Genomic DNA, 23,164 nt, shown 5'->3' on the forward strand with positions numbered 1-23,164 from the left:
TAAGAATGCTTCATTTTTTTATCTTGATGTATTCATATAGGCTAGAAGAAAATTTGCCTGTAGGTTGTGGATTTTGCCACATACCATATGACGAACTGAATATGCCATTTCCAGCTCATCTCACATACTGCTATAACTGCAGGAAACAGAAAGTTCCTGATGTTCTCTTTACAACTATTGACCTCCCAACAGATGCAACAGTTATTGGAAAAGGTTGTCTTATTCAAGCAAGGTATATTTGTGTAAACAATATTTGGGGTCCCTGAGAAAGTATGAGATATGGAGTCAAATAGATCTATTTCACATGTCTGCTGTACTGTTTCCTACCTGGCAGGCTGGGCAGTACTATCTAGACCTTGTATTTAGTCACATGGAATATTGGGAGGAAGAGTACCCATTTTATAAAACTCAAATAAGTTTAAATGCAAAAGCAATTTTAAACATTTCAATTCTATACAAATATCTGTTATTATGAAGATTATTAATTAACTTGTTTCAGGCTAGGAACGTGACTGTGCTTTAAGGACATTGAATATGTAATACATTTTAGAAATTTATCTTTTTTCTTTTAAAGAACAATGCTATGTATGGTTTCTTTTACTACTTAATTTAGCTCTTAACAGTTCCTTTTAAAATGTACTGGAGTAGGAAATGCTAAATTGTGGTTGGCATATAGGAAGCAGTGATAACTGTCTAGGTCACTGACAACTGCCAGGCTACCAAATCCGTTGAAATGCTTTTCTCTCTTCCTCTTACTTGACATCTCAGCAATAATAGTAGTCACACAGTTGATCATCTTCTCCTTGATACTCCTTTGACTTCATAGTGCCCCGCCCCCAACCCCTGCTTTTTCCTACCTTATGTATAATCCTCAGTGTCCTTGTTGATTCTTCCTCCTTTTCTTAATCCTTGAAGGGCCACGGGTCTGGACTCTCTTCTCAAAGCTGTCTTCCAGGTTGAATTCATCAGCTCCTACAGATGTGCTTTCTATATGTCTGTGACTCCCAGATTTATAACTCTAGTCCAGAACTTTCTTCTGAGCCTCAGACCCATATACTTTCACACCCTATTTTGATGTCTTGTAGGCAACTCATACTTGTTCCATATTGAACTGCTGGCTTTCTCCACTTCTTTCATGTTAGCCTTCTTTATTTTAATGAATGATACCTTGCTCTGTCCACTTTTTATGCCAAATATGGTATTCTTTGACACTGTCCTCTTTCCTAACCTCCCTGCATCAAAGCTATTTTACAGAGTCATGTTGAATTTTATTTTTGAACGTATGTATATTTTTTGTTTATTTTTAAAATTTTTTAACGTTTTATTTATTTTTGAGAGACACAGAGAGACAGCATGAGTGGGGGAGGGGCAGAGAGAGAGGGAAACACAGAATCTGAAGCAGGCTCCAGGCTCTGAGCTGTAAGCCTGGAGCCTGACATGGGACTCGAACCCATGAACTGTGACATCAAGACCTGAGCCGAAGTTGGTCGCTCAACCTTGTTGTGAGAGATCAAGACCTGAGCCGAAGTCGGTCGCTCAACTGACTGAGCCACCCTGGCGCCCCTTTAGTTTTTATTTTTAAGTTTATTTATTTATCTTGAGTGAGAGAGGGAGAGAGAGAGAATCCCAAGCAGGCTCTGCACTGTCAGCACAGAGCCTGACGTGGGGCTCAGTCTCACGTAAGGCAAGACCATGACCTGAGCCAAAATCAAGAGCCAGAGACTTAACTGACTGAGCCAGCCAGGCATGCCTGTATTTCTAATATGTTTACTTTTGCTTTTTTTGCTCAATTTCCGATTACATCTTAGACCTTCCATTTGGGATTGTTTTTCTTTTGCTTGAGGTATAGACTTTAGACCATTTATTTTGGTGAACTAGTTTTGCTTGTCTGAAAATATTTACTTATCTTTAAAAGATATTTTGGGCTGCCATTTATTTTCTTGCAGCACATTGAAGATACCCTTCCATTGCCTTCCAGATTTTCATTACTACTATTGAGAAATAACCTATTAGATTAACTTTTATTCCTTTGAAGGTAGCTGCCCTTCAACCCCAGGCTATGTGTGAGCTATTCTATGTATTTTTGGTTTTTTGCAATTTCCCTATGAAATGTTAAGTATGGAATTTTTTATTCTAATTGCTATATATTGGACTTCTTGAATCTGTAGATTCTTTCATGTGTTTTAGAAAATTTTTAGATATTGTCCCATGTTTCATGTCTCTTCTTGATACTATAATTAAAAATGTTGGACTTTCTCACTGCTTCTTTTATGTATGTTACTTACTTTCTTAAATTTTCTATTTTTGTTTATGCCATATGTTGAATACTTTCTTATCTTCCAGTTCTTTGATTCTCTCTTCAACTGTCTCTAATATTGTAGTAAGTCCAATAATTGGGGCTTTAAATATTTGATATCTATTTTTATTTCTAGAAGTTTTATTTTGTTCTTTTTCAAATTTATTATGTTACAGCCTATGACCGATTTTTTAACTGATAATTTTAATATCTGAAATATTTTTGTATTCTCTTATTTCTGTTCTTTATTATTTATTGTGTTTCATTTCCTTAGACTGTGATAGGCTCACTGGAAGTTGCAAAAATGTTACAAATAATACCATTTGTATTGGTGACAGATTCCCTCATTGGTGACATCTTATACAGCCATAGTAGAGTATCAGTAGGAAATTAACATCGGTATAATACTGCTAACTATACTACAGACCTTACTCAGTTTTTATACTTTTTTAAATTTGCATTCATTTATGTATTTGTGTGTACATGTATAGTTCTGTGTAACTTTATCCCACAAACAGATTTGTGTAACCACCACCATAGTGAAGACACAAACTGTGTTCCATCATCACAAAAGAACTTATTCATGCCATTTCCCTATGTTTATACACCCCACTACCCCTTGTCCTGGTCCTGTGATGCTTTTAAGAAGATTTTTTTTTCAAAGTTTATTTATTCTGAGAGAGAGTGAGAGAGAGCACAAGAATGTGAGGGGCAGAGAGAGAGGGAGAGAGAATCCCAAGCAGGCCCCGCACTGTCAGTGTGGAGCCCAACATGGGGCTGGAACCCATGAACCATGAGATCATGACCTGAGCCCAAACTAAGAGTCAGATGCTTAACTGACTGAACTACCCAGGCACCCCAGCTTTTAAGACAATTTGTAAAAATATATAATTTATCCAGCTTTTTGTGTTTGTTTTAGGTAGGAAGGAATAGTGCCCATCAGCAGTTTTCAGAATGTGGTCCCCAGACCAACCAATAGCGTCATGATGCTTGAGAGACCTTATAGAAATGCAGATTCTTGGCCTCAGTCCAGACCTATTGAATCAGAAACTCTGGGCATGGGGACTAGTAATTGTTTTTTAATGAGCTCTCAAGATGAAGTTTGATAACTACTGGTGTAAATAGCCTGGTTTGCCAGTGTGGGGATCTTTTCCTTCATCTTTACTGCTACCTTTTTAGTCTCAGCTCTCATTGTCACCTAAATTGCTTTTTGTCTGCTATCCCCTCATCAATTCTGTTATCCTTATTCCATTTTCTGTGTAGCAATGTAAATGATATCCTAAAACATAAATTGGATCATGTTACTACTTAAAACCTATCTGGAGTTTGTCATTGCTGGTAGAATAAAATCAAACTCCTTACCATGACCCACAAGCCCCTAACATGATCATGCCCCTGCTTACCTGCACCTTCATCCATATGATTCTCACCCTTGCTCATTTCACTTCAGTGTAGTAGTCTCTTTTTGGCTCTTGTGATATGCCAGCTCCATTCCATATTTGCCTTTTTCCAACGCTCTTGGTTCCATCTCATCTTTAAGATCCCAGCTCAGGTATCATCTCTCTTGTGAGGCCTTCTCTCTAGTTATTGCCACTCGCTTCACCTACTCCATTTTCTTCAGAAACCTGATTTTTTTGTTTTAAGTTTATTTATTTTTCAGAGATAGAGAGTGCATGCTAGCGGGTGAGGGGCAGAGATAGACTCCCAAGCAGGCTCTGTGCTATCAGCACAGAACCCTATGCAGGACTTGATCCCATGCCCTTCAGATCATGATCTGAGCTGAAATCAAGAGGGATGCTTAATGGACTGAGCTACCCCAGACACTGATTCTTTTAAAAAAAAATTTTTTTTTTAACGTTTATTTATTTTTGAGACAGAGAGAGACAGAGCATGAACGGGGGAGGGTCAGAGAGAGAGGGAGACACAGAATCTGAAACAGGCTCCAGGCTCTGAGCAGTCAGCACAGAGCCCGACGCGGGGCTCGAACTCACGGACCGTGAGATCGTGACCTGAGCCGAAGTCGGACGCTCAACCAACTGAGCCACCCAGGTGCCCCAGACATCTGATTCTTAAACATAATCCTAGGGTATCTTGTTTCTTTATTTCCACCCCCCTCCCCTGGAGTATAACCATGAGAAAAGGGACTCTTTTGTTTGTTGATGAGTACTCACCACTTAGAATAGTGCCTGGCACATTGTAGATACTCAGGTAAGTTTTGTGTTCTTTTTTTTTTTTTAATTAATTTATTTTGAGAGCGAGAGCATGAGTGAGGGAAGAGCAGAGAAAAAATCCCAGGCAGATTCTGCACTGTCAGTGAAGAGCACAACATGGGGCACGATCCCACGAACCATGAGATATGACCTGAGCTGAAATCAAGTCAGATGCTTAACCAACTGAGCCACCTAGGCCCCAAATTTTGTGTTCTTTTAATGAGTAAATTAACTTCTTTCCTTTGCTGTCCATTCATTGTATGATCACATGGAGTTATAAAACCTAAGATTTTAAATTATATTCTCTAGTGATTTTGATCCATACTTTTTCCATTTCCAGAGATTTTGAGATTTTTCTTTATCTTTTATTAAAATAGGACTTTTAGCAAAAGCATACACATTGAAAAAAGTGGCAGAAAAGATTATTGATATAACTTAATAAACCCCATTTGACACAAGTCAATGTTTTATTAAGCACACTTATAGAAAGTTTTAAAAATTGGACATTTTTTAAGATGATACCAAGAATACTCTCCAGTGACTAAATTATTTTCCTTAACAGGTTATGTCGTTTAAAAAAGAAAGCACAGGCAGAAGCAAATGCCACAGCTATCAGTAATCTGTTGCCATTTATGGAATATGAAGTACATACTCAGCTAATGAATAAACTAAAACTGAAAGGAATGAATGCTTTATTTGGACTGAGAATTCAGATCACAGTGGGTGAAAATATGTTGATGGGCTTAGCGGTAAGTTGAGAAGTTTTGATTTTTCATAATTTCTATAGTAGAATCTGTTTTGTGCAATTCTAAGTCTTTTAAAAAGACTTATCTAGAGAAATGGGCATTAAGACCTTTAAGGGTTGGGGACATTATAAGAAGTGAAAAATCTTGTGATAAGTTTTAAAATATATTATTTTCACCTTTATTTATGAATTATTATTTAAAATTAAATTAATAAAATTATGAGGTAAAATTTATTTATATTATTGTATTTTTCTATTCTGACCATAATGTCAATAGTCAAGTTTCTAAAAATTATCATGTGTGGCTTGTTTAGTTAAGTTGGTTGTCACTGTTCTGGACTTTATTATTTTTTGTGCAAAATATGTTATTTTTTTTATGCTAAATATTAGCATTGCTAACAGGGTTTCTTCTCTGCACTGTTAACATTTGGGACTGGAAGACTCTTGGTTGTAGGGGGCTGTCTTGTTCATTTTAGGGTGCTCAGCAGCCTTTCTGGCCTCTACTCACTAGTTGCTAATAGCTTCCCTTCAGTGTGACAACCAGAAATGTTTCCAGACATTACCAGATGTCCTTTAGGGGACAAAATCACTTCTGAGGGGGAGGACCACAATCTTTAGTTGTATGGAGAAAATAAAGCAATACATATGAAACACTGCTTACTGCTTGCTTACTGCTGGACAGAGAATATAGTTTCATACTGAATGTGCACCTGCGGTCAGCAGTAGAATATGCAATAAAGAATGTGTTTCTTAAGTGCTAATAAATTGTGAGGTGGTGGAAAGCTCTTTATCTCAGCTTTATGTTCACCTAGGCTTCTTACAAAGTGTGTTCTGACTAGAAAGTTGTCTGTGGGGAAAGTAAGAGTTGTCTTTATAAGTAGTCTGAGACCCAGAGAACTGGATGCCTGCAAAATATATATTGATCAGATAGAAACTGATTAACAGTATTTATAGAAGTCCTGTTATACTTTAGACACTTTGCTAGCTAGAATGTTTGTGATACTGGCACTTTTCAAATTGGAATACCCTGCCATCTTTCTGACATGCATAAACATTTTAAGAAATTTATAGAACTTGTGTTTTTTCTCAGTATGCACTTGCAGATAAAATGCTAACTTATTTCTTGTTCATACATTTACAAATATGTAAATTTTTGTATGTAGGGGATAATTGTGCAATGATGATAAACTAATCAGGTAATCATGATTTTTGACAAGAGAAATTTATAATGATTAATGAAAGTAATCTGATTTATATTAAAATATTTGAGATCTAGATCAACTTGGGAAAAAAGTGTTCATTATAATTCATTTGTCTAAAAACTCACATGCTTAGCAATTACAAATGTATAATTTGGCCTGAACACAATACTAGTTATTGGTGGGTATCTGTGGGAACTAAGCTTGATTTAGATTCAAAGATTTAAAAACACTGTGCCAGGGGCGCCTGGGTGGTGCAGTCGGTTAAGCGTCCGACTTCAGCCAGGTCACGATCTCGCCAGCTGTGAGTTCGAGCCCCGCGTCAGGCTCTGGGCTGATGGCTCGGAGCCTGGAGCCTGTTTCCGATTCTGTGTCTCCCTCTCTCTCTGCCCCTCCCCCGTTCATGCTCTGTCTCTCTCTGTCCCCCAAAAAATAAATAAACGTTGAAAAAAAAAATTAAAAAAATAAATAAATAAAAATAAAAACACTGTGCCAACCGTATCAAACACTTCTGATAGTTGTGCCCCAGGAAACTAGCTTGTGGTGCTGGTGTAATTTTTCAGTGCTTGCCTGAAATCTTTCTTTCTTGCCAATCTTTTCCTTCTTGACCACTGGTGACACTCATTATAACTGTTTGAGATTTTGATCTTTGTGTTGTGGTTTAGCCTGTGCATTTAAATCTCAAGGTCCCAAGAGTAGCTTCCTTGATAGTTGATCTCTGATGGACTCTCTGATGATGTCTGATGCCTGCTGGGTTTCTGGCACTGTGGTACCCCAGAAGGAATGCAATGTTATCTTTATAAGAGGAGAAAACGGATGCTATGATAGATTGAGACTTGTCCAAAGTGATATGGATGCATGTACTGGAACCGGATTTCAAATGCAGGCCTGTCTTATTCCAGAGTCTGTTCGCAACCACTCTGAACTGTTGTCTCATTCATGTGGCAGGATGAACATCAGAGACTGGGTCATAGACATAGTCATGGACACTAATGAGCAAAATAGGAGAGAGAGCTTCTGAGGATCAGTCTCATCTACTGCACAGACATCATCATAGAGTATCATACCGTTTTTAGGATGGACTTTCACAAAATTGGCAATTGATTAAAAAGAATAATGATAACGCACACAGTTTAAAATGCACAAATATCCAGACTTAAGAGAAATGTCTTCTCTTGTCTGCATTCCACTCCTTCAGTGTTAACAATTTGACATTTATACTTACATATTTTTGCTTTGCTTATATAAGCATATTTAACTGTAAATGCACATAGGTGTGTATGTGTGTGTGTGTGTATGTGTACATATCATGTTTTGTATTTCCCCTAGTAGTTTTCTAGTACTGATGGCATGTAGTATTGTTACAGGGTCAGGAATTAATAGTCATTCAATTAAATATTTAAAAGAAATCTGTATTAAGTAAAATTTTCTTTCTTGGTAATTATGGAGGTAGGGTGGTATCATGAAAAGTTCTTGGGGTTTAGAGTGAGAAATATATTCACATCTCTTCTCCAAATTTATTGATAGTGTGATCTTGAGTATGTTTCCTATCCTTTCTGAAGTTCAGTTTCTTCACTTGTTTTACGAAAGTTTCCCTTTTATTTTTGCCACTTTAAAGGTAAATTATTTACTCACTTATGAAAAAAATTTATTTTTAACAATTTTTAATCTTTTTTTCTAAACTGGTTTTTCAATGCAACTTATTTTTTCCAATCATAAAGTAAAAATTTTAAAGTGCAGTGAAAAGTAAATCCTTCTTTCACTGCTGTCCCCACCTACCCAGGTTTCACACCAAAAGCAACCAATTCCTGTTGCCAGTTATGTTTCTGTGCTCTTTCAACATGTCCAAATGCATGCATTGATGCTAATGATCTTTTTGCCAGTAAGGCAAAGGCAACTTTCCTAATTTAAGGACTGTTATTCTTTAGACATTTTTTCTTATTATTTCTCCATTATTTTTACAAGTCGGCCACAGGTGTGTATTTAGCTGCTTTACCAACGCCCGGTGGTATTCAGATTGCTGGGAAGACTCCTAATGATGGCTCCTACGAACAGCACATATCTCATATGCAAAAGAAGATAAATGACACAATTGCTAAGAATAAAGAATTATATGAAATTAATCCTCCGGTAAGTAAAATAAATTTACGTTGTGAATGAGTTCTTGTTTAGGAGTTAATATATTTTTTGAGTTGTCTTATTTTGGACATTTTTTTTTTTTTCACTGTTGAATTTCGCTCTCCTCAATACTCGTTCTTTTCACCTCCTTTTGCATTCATGCTCAAATGTCTCCTTTTAGGGAGATGACTCTGACTGCCTGATTTGAAAATTATACTCTCCCATCAATTTTTGATACTCCCTAACCCCCTTCTGTGTTTTACTGTTTTTTATTTCTTTTATCTCTGTGTGTGTATGTATAAACACAAAGAAGTAGGTTTTTGATTCTATTAATTGCTTGTTACTCCTAGTAAAATGAGGCCCCCTCGGGGCTGTATTCCTGAGGCCCAGACAGTTCCTGCTAGTAGCCTCTTGATAAATATTGCTGAACAGTTAAATAAATGGTTTAAATGTTCATTTTTAGTGAAAAGAAAGATTGCTTATCTATGATAAAAATGTGAAAGATACACCATTTTTCACTTTTTGCTTCTTTTTGAGAATTTTCCTACCAGTCACTTCTGTAATCAGTCTTTTATACCAGGTTTGCAGTAGGTTTCACAGGGCCTCCTTCTCTGAGGACGCCTTACAGTCAGGATCTGAATTGAAAGAAAGAAGTGTTTGAGTTAGAATGAATCTGTTTGTCTTTACGAGTCTCTGATAATGAAATACTTCTGCAAAAGGAAAGTATTTAGATAACAACATTATTATTATGGTTTTTATTATTTGATTTTATACACACTATCAAATTTTGGTTGGTTGTCTGGGACAGTGATCTGTATTCTAGCTTCCGACTTACAGCTTTCTAGCAAAGTTGTTAAGCTGGGAAGAATTTTAAAGGTATGACCTACAACTAGCTACGCTGCTAAGTGTGGTAGACACTGGTCGCATGTGGCTGTTGAGCACTTAGTGTGTGTATTCTGAATTGAGATGTGCTGTGAGTATAAAATACACATTGGATTTTGAAGACTTACTATGAAAAAGAATGTAAATTATCTCATGAGTGTTTTGTATATTGGTAGTATGTTGAAAATGTAATCTTTTGGATATAGTGAACTAAGTACAATATTTTATTAAAATTTATTTTATTTCCTTTTTATTACCTGTGACTTGCTTTATATTTCTGTTGAGCAGTGCTAATCTAGAGCTTCTTTAAATTCACTGAGACAATTCGTGTGTTAGTATATTAATACTTACATAGCCTCTATAAAAGCTTTCCGCACAACACTTTACTGCTTGTTTGCAGTACATTATTTTTTTTTTATAATTATGCTTTGATATTTGAACATTTTCTAAGAGTGTTTATGCCTGTTGGGGAGAATGATTTGCAGAGCTTTATGTTAGGGCCCCGTGATATAAGCTGAATTCTTTTCCTTAACGGTATTTATCAACTAAGTACTTCCATGCTGACCTCTCACAGAAAGAATTGACCCCTCCTCCTTTATATTCTTCTTGTACTTGTATGTGCTTCTGTGATAGGGCCTGTTACATATTACTGCACTTACTTTTTACATGTCTTTCTTTAATAATGTGAGCCTTTTAAAGTCAGAGACATATTTAGAAAATGTGAATTAACTCACTTCATCTATTCAATAAATATTTATTGAACTTCTGTTTTAGAAGTACATTTTAGAGGGAATAAATCTGTTATGATTCTTAAAATTTCAGCTTATACAGATTTCATGTGTTGAAAAGGACCATATTTCACAAAAGACTACTTAATGGATTTTCTAATATGTCTCTCCTATTTCAGATAGTGAATGAATACCTTACAGTCTTTCAGCATAACCTCTCGGAATTTGACGAGGCCACTACTCACTTATATTACAATTTTGTCTTTTCAGTTTCTAAGACAATGTATGCCCACACTGAAAATGTGAATCAGTGTGTTTCTTCTCTTACGAAGGTAGCTCCTGCTGCAGTGAATACGCTTTTTTTTCCCTCAATATTGAAAAATCTTTCTATTGCAGGTGTGTAGTACCACTTAAAATGGAGAAAATTCAGTCAACTAAAGGTGTCAAAATACCATAGTTACCCGTGGTGGAACCTCATTACAAATTTAAGATACACTAAATACTAGATAGTTGCTTTTATTAGGTCCAGGACATAGTGAGCAGAGGCATAACCAAATTTTAAACTACTAAAAACATTACAAAGAGAAGAACATTGTACTCAGAGCAAAAGAACTGATCTAGATAGGTTCATCGCTTAAACTAGTTTTCAAACCTGGGCAAACTGCTTTACCTCTGAACTGCAACTCTTTCTCATTGTGTGGTCATTATAATAGGAACCCTGTCAAATTTATACAGGGCAAGTTAATTTGGGGTACAAATAAGAGATATGAATGTGAAATTACTCTATAGGTAGCTATTATGAAAGTGTGGTGGTAGTCTTATGTAAGGTGTGTGCTAACAATGAGCATTTAAAGCTGTAATTTTGAAAAAAATTTTTCTTATATTCCTTGTTTTTTAAAAAACATAGCTCTGTTATGCCAGCAATAGGCTAAGCCTTTTCTATTTGTGCTCACATATTCACACTCTCTTGATAGTCCTTATAGCCAACAGATATTTAGAACCTCTGGTTACCTCTGATCTTTGGCTATACAGTAGGTGAGGGCTTGCAAACCCATATAGGATTGCACCATACACTGACCTCAAAAAAGATTGTTGTTGTAGCTACCAGTTTGTTTAGTTTAACAAGTTGTACAGCAAATCCCTGCATAATATTATGTATTATGTCTGCCCACACATACACACATTTATCATATTCCTCATTTTATTATGTGACACTTTGAAAAATTACCACTGGATAAGAAAAGATATAAAAGGTTAGAATTCATCTGGAGAACTACATTTTTAATGATTTCTGGACTGTTCAGTCTTTTAAATATTGGGTAGAAAATACCACATGAACTGGATGGGCTGCCGATTCCCTACTCGTTGTGGTGTCCTCTCTATACACTAGATGTCAGTGTTGCCCTGCTATGTCCATGACAGTCGTGTATGGTTATGGATTAGTGTATCAAGGCTACTAGTGATAAAAGGAAATATCCATGTACTCTCTAAAAGGTTAATTAGTCATAAAAGTTATAATTAAATATAGAGTGTGAATATATTTTACAGATTTTTTTCTCCACAGATATTTATCTATTAATATAAAAATTTAAAACCAAACTGAAGTGTACAAATACCAAATCATTATGCTGTATACCTGAAGTCAATATAATGTTATATTTCTATTATACTTTCGTAAAAAGAAAGAAGTAAAAGACTACAGTTTACAAAATAACCCCAGAGCTGAAAAAGACAGTCTTATGTGATATAAAGCAATTATATTTCTTTCAGGAGATATCCGAAGAGATTATAGGGTCACCCATCCCGGAACCTAGACAGCGCTCAAGACTTTTAAGATCTCAGTCAGAAAGCTCTGATGAAGTTACAGAATTGGACCTTTCACATGGGAAAAAAGATGCTTTTGTTTTGGAGGTATTACTGCATTAAATTAATTAAGGTTTTTGGAAGATGAGGTGTACATTTTTTACAATCGGATCCTAAATTGATGTGACTTTGTATTATTACAACTGCTATAAATCCATTTAAAAATGTTATTACAGAAATGACCATTGACTTGAAAATATCAGACCTTGGTAATGTATTTTTTGTTCAACACCAGATACAATAATGCAGGTGATTCTGGAAAAATTAATGGATGGGTTAAAATAAAATGATGCTAAAATTTAAAATAGTAATGATAGATATTGGAGCTATTTTTGTAAACTTGAATGAATTTAAATAAGAAATTAAAATGCTGTTCTTTCACTTACTATAATTATTATCTACTTGCTTCATGTGTTATAACATGTTATTATAATTGTATCCTTTTTACATGTAATATGATAAGTACTGTGAATTCTGAGTGTAGTGTTTTCTTACTGAATTCAGAAGGTATAATTGAACTTTGGTTATGAAAATACACTCAGAACTTTCCTGGAGGATAAATGTGACACAGAAGATATATGGGGCTTCCTCCCTCGCAAATCTGTTCTCTCTGCCCTCCTCTGTAAATGGTTAGCTTTGAAAGCTGGTCTTCCTTTGATATTGAAGGAAAGGAAAATAAATGAGGATACACAGAAATGTTCTAGAAAGGTGCCAGTTGAGAGAAAAAATCAGATGCCTTTATTTTAGTAAAGCAGGAAGCTGATGGTAGATTGTGTTGGGATGAGTTTGGAAGTTTGAAGAATCTAGAACAATGCCCATGAATGTGATCAGGATGTCAGCCATGGAAGATGCACAAGCCTGAACTAAGGCGAGGGTGTTAATTTGTAGAAACTCAAACTGTATGGATGTGTTCCTGTTTCTCATATTTTTCTACAGTCTGAGAATGAAAAAAAAAAATGGAGGTTGGTGAAAGAATATGTCAGGCTAAGGAGGTAAAAGGTTCCAGGGTACTGTTTGGAGTAGTGTCACTCCAGGTGTGCTGTGACTACCTATAGCATCAGCACCATCTGGGATCTCAGAAGAAATGCAAGTTCTGGGGGCCCACTTCAGACCTGGTAAATGAAAATTTCAAGGTACGGCCCAAGAATCTTACTCTTCAGGTGATTCTTAGCATTACCTGAAGTTTGATCTGGAGCATTTATTGATCTTTCTGGTCTTGGATCCTGGCTAAGTAGAGAACAAAAGTGCTTTAGATCTGCGCAGAACTGAGAACAAGGTGCAGATTCATGAAGTAAGAGAAGGAACAGACAGGACACTGTAGTTGGATCTGGGGTGGAATGTTTTGGGGAATAGCGAGTTGAGGTATGGCCATGACAGTGGGTCTCTAAAGTAAAGTTTAAAAATGGTTCTTGAAGTTTCAAGGATAATGTGAGGGGACAGTTGAAGTGTGTGAGAGTCAGACTCCCAACGTGCAGATGAATGTCAGTCTTTGTTTAGCTGGATATTTTCACTATTAATTATTCACAGTGAAATATTGTGATATAAGAGAAATGGGGTTTGGAGTTATTTTTTTAGATGTGCCTTTAAATTTATCCCTATGTAAGTCAATGTTATTTATTTATTTATTTATTAAATTTTATCCCGATATAATTCAGTTTTATTTTTTTTATCCCTATATAGTTCAATTTTAAAGCAGTTTTGTATTTAAGGCGAAAGATCCTGTTTTTTTTGAAATTGTTCTTTTTTAGCTAATAAAAATAGAAATAATAATTGCTTATGTATCTTTGTAAGCTTTTTGAAACATGCCTCATAAAGGCTTAATAGAAGGCTGTCTTTTTCTTAATTGAATATACTTTATAATGTGAAATATTGTTTTAGAAGTATTTATAATAATTACTGTGGAGAAATTTACAGATATCAGAACTTTCTTTTTCAAGTTTTGTATTTTAACTTAGGAAAAAATAGCTCCACTTTTCCTTGATTCTTATATTTTCTATTTAGTAAGTAATAAAAACAATGATTTTTTTCTTTTTTTAAAGTTTGAAATTACTATGTATTTATACTTACATAATAGTTCTAATCTTTATTTTCAGATTGATGACACAGATGCTATGGAAGATGTACATTCTCTGCTTACTGATGTTCCTCCCCCTTCAGGTGAGTGGAAGAAACTTTACTTTTGAGATGAGACTAGTTTTACGTATCAGTATTTTAGTTCATAATTATTACAGTAGCAACGTTATTTTAAAGGTTTTATCAGTGTCACATCCTATCATGTGCTTTGCTTCTCCAAGGCTAAAAACATACTTTAAAAATATTTATGTTAGAACTTAGGTGAACTAAGGGGGCACCTGGCTAGCTCAGTCAGTAGAGCATGTGACTCTTTTTTTATTAAAAAAATTGTTTTTTTCATTTTGGAGAAAGAGAGGAAGAGTGGGAGAGAGACACACACAGAGAGAGAGAGAGGAGCTTGACGTGAGGCTCGATATTATGACTCTCGGATTGTGACCTGATCCGAAATCAAGAATCTGACACTCAGCCGACTGAGCCACCCAGGCACGTGGAGCATGTGACTCTTGATACTGGTTTTAAGTTCGAGCCCCCTACTGGGTGTAGAAATTACTTAAAAATAAAATCTTAAAAAGAAAGAACCACAAAAATTTAGGTGAACTGATTTTTAATCCTTTTATGGTCATACATTAAAAAAAAAAAGAAACCAAACTGATAATTTATTGAGATGGTCTAAAGTCTACTGAAGGTATAGTATTTTAGAAAAAAGAATAAATGGATCTTATAGTTAGAATTCCATGTGATAATTGAAAAATGTTACTCTTTAACATAAAAATAGATGAAGCATTATCATATAGTTTAACTATGATTTATTTCAACAGGCTTTTATAGTTGTAATACAGAAATTATGCCTGGTATAAACAATTGGACATCAGAAATACAGGTAAACCTTTCCCTTTCACAATTTTAAACAAATACAATGTATGTGATTTTAGCGAGTTCCTTCTTAATATATGCTTTTTCTTTGACCTCCTTATTGCAATTAAAATGTTAGCCTTTCTTTTTTTTTTTTTTTGGATTAGCCCTTTTCATACTACATTATTTATTATTCATTTTTTGGCAGTTTTATCAACTGTTACACTATTTAGTTAAAAATATTAAATGACATGCTATTATATCTCCCCATATTTAGATGTTCACATCAGTAAGAGTAATCCGATTAAGCAGCCTTAACCTGACTAATCAAGCCCTTAATAAGAACTTTAATGATCTCTGTGAAAATTTGCTCAAGGTATGAATCTTTTGACTAACTATATTTTAGTTAAAACTCCAAAGAATTATGAAATTAAAAAAGGAAAGTGTATGTGTTGTCTGGAATATCTTACACAGTTGTGGGCCAAATTATTTTCATTTACATACTAGTTTAATCTTAACTCTGTCATCTGGTAAAATGCTAAAGTTGTCCTCTCCATCTTAATATGCCACACTATTGATGACATATATTTTAAGTTGTTTCATAGTTTTAAGCTTCATATGAATCTATTGTATATACATAAATTTTAAAAAAGCCTTTTTTCCTATATTACTTTTTATGACTTATTGGTTATTATGATTAAATCTTATTGTCTGCTTAAATATTTAAAATAATATTCTTAATGTAAGAATACACGAAACAAGTGGGCCAGCTTTGTTTTACTCTTTTAAATGTCCCTTTTGCCATAATGCAGTGTGTGGTGAAAAATCAGTTTTTAAAAATGTTTTAATCAAAAGAAATGATATTACTAATATTTCCTATTGTGTAGAGCCTGTATTTTAAACTACGGTCTATGATCCCCTGCTGCCTTTGCCATGTAAATTTTACAGTATCTCTGCCTGAAGATGAATTAATACAGGTAATTAAGATTCAAATTATTATTATTTTTTTTTAATGTTTAATTATTTAGTTTAAGAAAGAGAGTACAAGCAGGGGAGGGGCAGAGAGAAGGAGACAGAGAGAATCCCAAGCAGGCTCTGTGCAGTCAGCACAGAGTCTGATGCAGGGCTCGAACTCAAAACCATGAGATTGTGACCTGAGCTGAAACCAAGAGTTGGACGCTTAAGCGGCTAAACCACCCATGCACCCCAATTTTCAATTATTATTGAAGAAGAATTCTAGCTTTTATCTGATCTGTTTTAATATTATAAACCTGCCATAAGTGAATAAGTGTAAAGGATTTTGCTTTATAATATTTTTAAACATATTAGAATGAATCAGTCCATGTATGTTTTATTTTTCTGAACTCTATAATCCAAAGGTAGAATCATATGGCTAGCATAGAATGTGTACTTATGTGGGATTTCTCCTGTCCCCATATTTTAGAGAAGGTACTTGAGCTCTTGCAGGAATATCTAGGTTTAGGTACACATGTCAGACTCAGTTGTAGTCTGAATATCTGAATAGTTATTGGCAATTCTGGTTGAGAGTCTTAACCAGGAAAAGCAAATTAGCCAGTTAGTATAAATTGTTCCATGCTACTGAAGAAGGTTTGTGAGAAACTTACTGTGGCAATGATTAGTTTGCTAATCACATTGTTTCTATAATTCTAGGTTACAGTCACAGCAGTTGCAATAACTTTTGACAAAAATCAGGCTTTACAGACCACAAAAACACATGTTGAAAAGTCATTGCAAAGAGGTAAACCTGTGATGGATGGGATCATAGTTCATGTTTGTCTACATTATAGTTCAGTGAAAAAGGTAGATTAAATAAATGACTTTTTTCTTGAAGAAGAGATATGTCACTTTTTCTATCTTTATAACGTGGTGGATAAGAAGAATGTGATGACTTGGTATTTTTCACACATGAATAGGTGGTTCACTGGTATTTATTTCCATAAAGAATGCTGCTGTTTTTAGGCTTAGTTATAGTATATTAATTCTGCAGAAATCTTGTGATTTCTGTCCTGGAGTCTTTGGGGAGGTCCTCAAGGCATCTGAGAACCTACTGATGTAGTAAACATCATGTATTCTCAAGAAAGGTTCCCTGGTATCCAGCAGATTCTCAGAGTTGTCCTTTATCCAGTAAAATTTAGGAAGTACCATCCTTAATATATTCCAAAGAAACTCATTATTAAAAACTGCTATGTGTTCTGAAAAAAAGGACAGGGAAATAGTATGCTTTCTAAACTTTAAGGGCTTACCTGGCTAAATGAAATATACATGGTTAGTCTAAAATTTTTAAAGGTGATTACATTCTACATGCAAAGCATGAATTAATGTCAAACAGATGTATTAAACGATTGCGTTCAGATATTTATCAAAGAAGATAGAAAATAACTGTTTTAAGTATCATAGAACTAGTATGGTACAAAAAGTAGAATAATAATTGTGGAGCTATTATTTGTTATTGAGTTCTTATTATTATATGCTAAGAGATTTATACTTAGGAGTTTTTCTAAATCTCACAACAGTCCTAGCAGGGAGGAGAGCATCTCTCAACAGTATGCAGGTGAAGGATTTCTGTGGGAGAAACCAAAAAGAAAATAACGAGAATAAATTGGATTGGGGGGTAATATATATTATCCCAGATTCTTAATTAAAAAAAATTAATACTAGATCATTACTAAATAACTAGTGTTTTTCTTGCCTCTGAAGCCTCTACAGATAATGAAGAACTTCTGCAGTTTCCACTGGAGCTCTGTTCAGATTCGCTTCCTTCTCATCCTTTTCCACAAGCTAAAGGTTGGTTAAATGAGGGAAATGCGAACACAAATCCTAGTTTCTCGTTCCTTCTACTTCTTCATTGTAGGCAGTCTTACTTACTCTTGAGATGAAGATTTATTCTTCATTCCCTCATGGTCTGTTTCTTCATGTTTGTACAGGGGAGAGAGTAATATTCCTCATATTTTAATTTCTCAAGTAATCTCATCATAAATTATTAAGGTAATTTTTCATGTGATACTCCATTCTTATACTTCAAATGTATTAAAGTTTTATCTTCAGAAATCTGTATTTCCCTAAGTAACTACTCACACATGATATATTGATACTATCTGGTAAGGTTTTTTTCCAGCAACAATTGAATCTTTTCAAAAATGTTTACATTTTATGGAAAATAAAATACTTATTTTCTTCAGAAGGTGTGTGGAGAGGTTTAGGTAGGGGTAGTATAAGTAAAAAAGGGATGAGCTGTCTTTTGAGTGTCTTGGTTATTATTGAGGAACGTTGCTATGTGCTTAAAAGATACTGCCATATTTTCAAATGCAAAATGATGCTTTCTTAATAGCAATACATCTACATAGATCTGTACAATCTTTGGAGAAAAATGGAAGGTAGTATTTTCTATTTCTCTTCTGCTTTCAGGGCAATTTTTATTATAAGAATTTTCAGAATTACTATACCTTATTTTATAGCATTACATATACAATAAGTGTAGTTTCTGTTTTTTCATAGGTTTTTATTCTGAGAAGTGATGCATTTGTTATTTCAAACAAAATTGGCTTTTCTAATTTTTACATTTTATAATGCAAGAGAAATTTTTAAATGATTTGTACTTATCAGTTATTTCATCTGATACCAATTAGTTATAATACAGAATAGTATTATATTCAGATTGCATATAGAGTCTTTACTAAATCACTAGGCCTGCTTATCTATGTAGATAAATAGATCTTGTCTCATATTTTGAAGATGAAAAGATAAGCTCCTTTCAGATTCTGAACTTTCTAACATGGTAACTGTGGTCCTCTTTCTTGTTTAAGTTAAAATTCTACTTTAGAACTCCATAGAGAATTTTAGCATAGTTCAACTCCTTGAAAGAAGAGAGAGGAAAAATCAAATCCAAAGATAATCTGAGTTCAGATTTATCAATTAAATATAGCTTCCAGAACAAAAAGAACTGTGAAGAATCTTCCTTGTACTGACTAGATACGATTTTTTTTTAAAACACCTATTTGTACAGGAAACTTGTATTTAGCCACAGGGTTAGTTCAGATCACTTTTAGGTGTCATTTTGTTTATCCTTACCCTGCAATGGGTGGGGTGGGGTGTGGAGGGGGAACCAAAACCAAAAATGTAATCACAACAAAAAGATTTGATCAATTGGCAATCTATAGGAATATATACTTGTGGATATGGGGTTCCTTTAGCTCAATTTTACCTTGTTAGTAGTTACTGATTTCTGAAGAAAATTGGATTTAAATTCTTTAAATTTTTCGTATCTATATTGATAACTTGCAGTTTCTGCAGTAGCTTTCAAAGTGTTTTCAAAGGTAATTAAAACTAGTGCTTGTTGGCGTCATGAGTCTATTTTGTACAAATGATACTTTGTAGAATGAGGAAAGAAGAATTTGAGTAGAATAAGTCATATCTGAACAGTACTTAAAACATTGCAGTTCATTTCAGGGAGTGTGGAGAGGGGCCCTAAAGTGGAGTAATAAAGTAGCAGATGTGGGTTCTCTTCTCAGTTCTGCGACTGATCAAGTGTGAGAACTTAGGCGGGTTAACCTCTAATAAGCCAACTAAGCCTTAGTTCCTCATCTGCAAGATGTGAAAGGATTAATATTCTCTCTAGCCTTTAACTCTCATTCCTTGGGTTTCTATAGCAAATGGCTCTTCAATAATTAACATGTTCCTGTTATTAAAAACATAAATCAAAAGCTAATTAATCAAAATCAGAGACTAATGTTTAATTAAGTTAAATTAAAAATTTCCGAATTAAGTTAAATTAAAAATTTCCAAATAGCTTCAAATCTATTAAATTAATAATTTTTAAATTCAACTTCTCCAAACCATGGAGTTTCTTCATAGGTGCTTCATGGCCTTCTAGGAGGCAGGGTGGGCAGGGAGTGAGGGGAGGGGAGGTCTCTGGACCCGCTACCTCTGAACTAGAGCAGCTTCGATTCAGTAATGCTTTTACTTACCGATTTTCTGTATCTGATTTTGTTGTAAGAAAGAGTTTCAAAACGTTTGAAAACCACCGAATCAGATCATGCTGCCATCATCACCATCTTCATAATGTTTAGTAGCATCACATCTAATACTAACATATATGAAACTTTTATACTAAGTACTTAACTGCAAAAACTATTTGTTTTTCCTTGAATATTACATTTTAGAATCATCAGTAACTACTAAAAAGTTTAGTAGTGCCTTTTTGTGAATACTTTTGTAAGTGTCATTTCTGTTGCATGCTTATTTATTGTCTTTGCTTCCTCAAGTCTTTTCAGGAGGACATCGGTTATACTAAATATACTTGAAGAAGTTATCACAAAGTATTTTGGAAGATTTGAGGGTAGGATGGGTTTTGAAAAGGTCTGAAGAGTGGAATAATAGAGTGTAATACATGAATGTAGTAACTGAGCATTGTAACATGAAGGGAAGTTTTAAATAGAGAATAGAAATATCTGGCAAAAGTTAAGCTTAGCAATTTAGAAGTAACAGGCAGGAGAGAGAAAGGTAAAGAGTTCTAGGAATAAATAAATAAATAAAGAGTGCTAGGAAAAGCCCCCAAACTTCTTGACTTTCTTATATGCAACCACAAGAGGCTTAAAAGTCGACTACTAATATTGATAAATAAGTAAATATATAGTTTTATGGTTTTTATACTTTTGTTAAGGTCAGTTAGCTAAGCTGATGGAGCTTTTTCCCTTTTTTAAATTCTGAAAACTTTATTAAGCTTCATTTTATTTTAAGTTTAATATTAAGTTTTACTTAATTTAATTTTTCATGTTATTACAGACAGGGCAATTTATTAAAAATCGTTACTTGTATGTTGACAGAGTAGTTTCAAGAACTATGCACAGCATATTTATTTATACTTCCATCTTTTAACTTGTAGATAAACCTTTCCTTTTTGTGTTACTGAAAAATGAGTGAATATTATGTGAAGAAAATATGCTTCAATTATGTGTATCCTAATCTAATTCACCGTGTAGAGTAAGCCTGGGCCTGAATTGTCCATCCATGTTCATTTTTGTCTTTTCATATTTTGTTATATTTGGTTTTATTTCTCAGGGTAACAAAATAGTTTGATGTAGGTCTCAAATTTATGGCCGGTTTGATTACCTTGCTCTAGGTGTCTTGATTTTCTGATTTGAAATTTTAAAAGGTGCTGAGCCTGAGTAATTTATTCCAGGAAATTATCATGTGGAGGTCATCAAAATTCTTTGATGAATATTATGAGGAACATAGATGATGTGCCATCAACATAAATTACTTATATTCACATGAGGCTGTATTATGAGAAAAAGGATGGCAAATTTTTTATACCACTCTCATAATGTTTTTTCTTCATCATTAGTATCTATACTTTAGTTTTCTAAATATTTTCTTTTACACTATGAAATGGCTTTAAGAGACCATTTTATATATATATATACACACACACACACACACACATATATATACACATATATATGTATATATATATGTGTATATATATATATAAATTAGTCTATATATTTATATATAAATGAATTTATATATAAAGGGATAGAACAAATACAGTAACAATGGGGAATCTGAGTGAAAGTAATCTGGGTAAAAATAAAAAAAATCAGTAGGATTTTTCTTACAGACTGTAGAAAATCTCAAAAATTTTATGCATATACTTTTTATAAAAGGTTAGCAAATTATTTTTGATATATGTCTAAAGCCCTAAATCTCAATATATTAGGTACCATACTATGGTTCTTAAGATCTCAGACAAATGTATGTGAATCATATGCCACTATAAATATATTTCAAATACTTTATAGGTTTATAATAAGGTAATAGTTTTCATTAAAATTATGAGAGTTTAAGGCTTTTAAAAGGTTAGGTAAATTTAGTTTTTTATGTACTGTCAGATGAAACTGTATAGAAGAAAAGTCTTTTGTACCTAACTTGATCCTGCTTTCATTTTGCTTTGTGCTGGGAGGATAGCCTCATGTTCAGTGGCATAAGCTGTAGGCTGGCAGAAGAGTACTCTTTGCATTAAGCAGCTGCTGATTAATGTGACGAGCAGAGGTCAAATTCTGGATTTCGGTATAAAAAAAAAAAACAAGTTGGTTTATACCCTCAATACATTGTACTCCATAATTAGATATTCACATTTGAAGTTTTTTAATGTTTATTTTTATTGAGGCTATAAGGGTTAGTCTTTGTTAAGACAAATTTGATTTTAGAAGATAGTTTAATTTTTTAAATTAAATGACTTGCCTCACATTACTTTAAACTAGCCATTTGAAATATAACCCTATAAAAACTACAAAGTTAGCTTTTATTTTATCCTGCTAACTAATGGTTCTAAATTCTTACAACTATTACATAGTTCTTTACACTAACTAAAAATATCTTTATGTATTAACAATTCATTGCATGTCTGTTTTTTCTTTCTTTTTAAAATCTATTTTGTCACTACAACCAAATGGTAGCAACAGTACCAAACACTGAAGTTCTCCATGTTGTTGATGGCCCAGCCATCAGTGGGAGGTCCTGAAAGGAGAGAGATGCTGAGGGGAAGGAGATTGAGAGGAAAAGAGAAACTGCAGAGTGGAAAAGATATGAGAAACTCATCCCAGATATGGGAAAGAAGGAAGGAAAGAGAATTGATGGAGAAGTAGGGATAAGGAATCTTTGCTTCTTCAAGGCAGCTTGAGTTCAATGAAATCCAGAGTTTGCGGAAGAGGGAGTAAACAGCAAAGAAAATGGAACTGGGTTACTGGGTTATTTAGAAGAGAAGATATAAAGGGTGGGGCGGAGGGGAGAAGTGAATGCCTGGAAACAGGCAGGAAAACAGAAAATGGGCATTAAAGAAGACAGGTTGTTTAGGCTGTTGTACTCCTTTAATTGTACAAGGTGGAAGCTTTAATGATCCAAATAGAGAAGCTAATTTTCTTTGTCATCTAATGTACATATTGTGAGTGATAGTAGTCGAGTTTTTCCCATAGTGGACTCTCCAAATTGAAGCTATTTATATTTTTCTCTGTGCTTTAAATATCTTTTAGCTATAGTATGGCAATTTCATTATCAATCCACCAGTATTTGAATATCATTATGGACAAGGTTTCTACTGAATGTTTATACACATAATTTGTCTTATTTAACTCAGTCATTAAGCCAGATTTTATAGTTATAGGATATAGCTAATCAGT

General features: G+C 34.1%; 1 protein-coding gene across 23 annotated transcripts in view; it reads left to right on the forward strand.

The window, feature by feature from the left end:
* The window catches only part of C2CD5 (C2 calcium dependent domain containing 5), a 102,383-nt gene that overhangs the window by 67,639 nt on the left and 11,580 nt on the right, over positions 1 to 23,164 (forward strand). For all 23 annotated transcript variants that reach the window (XM_086713886.1, XM_025930851.2, XM_086713888.1 and 20 more), the window contains 10 exons: positions 41 to 232; positions 5,069 to 5,255; positions 8,416 to 8,580; positions 11,949 to 12,089; positions 14,135 to 14,198; positions 14,933 to 14,994; positions 15,244 to 15,342; positions 15,854 to 15,943; positions 16,638 to 16,725; positions 17,685 to 17,771. In XM_086713886.1, the coding sequence (XP_086570012.1) occupies positions 41 to 232; positions 5,069 to 5,255; positions 8,416 to 8,580; positions 11,949 to 12,089; positions 14,135 to 14,198; positions 14,933 to 14,994; positions 15,244 to 15,342; positions 15,854 to 15,943; positions 16,638 to 16,725; positions 17,685 to 17,771 (1,175 nt within the window). The remainder of the gene's footprint in view (positions 1 to 40; positions 233 to 5,068; positions 5,256 to 8,415; positions 8,581 to 11,948; positions 12,090 to 14,134; positions 14,199 to 14,932; positions 14,995 to 15,243; positions 15,343 to 15,853; positions 15,944 to 16,637; positions 16,726 to 17,684; positions 17,772 to 23,164) is intronic.

Source organism: Puma concolor, chromosome B4 (assembly GCF_028749965.1).
Source record: "Puma concolor isolate L17-30 chromosome B4, mPumCon1.1.hap2, whole genome shotgun sequence".
In the NCBI taxonomy this organism is placed as follows: Eukaryota; Metazoa; Chordata; class Mammalia; order Carnivora; family Felidae; genus Puma; species Puma concolor.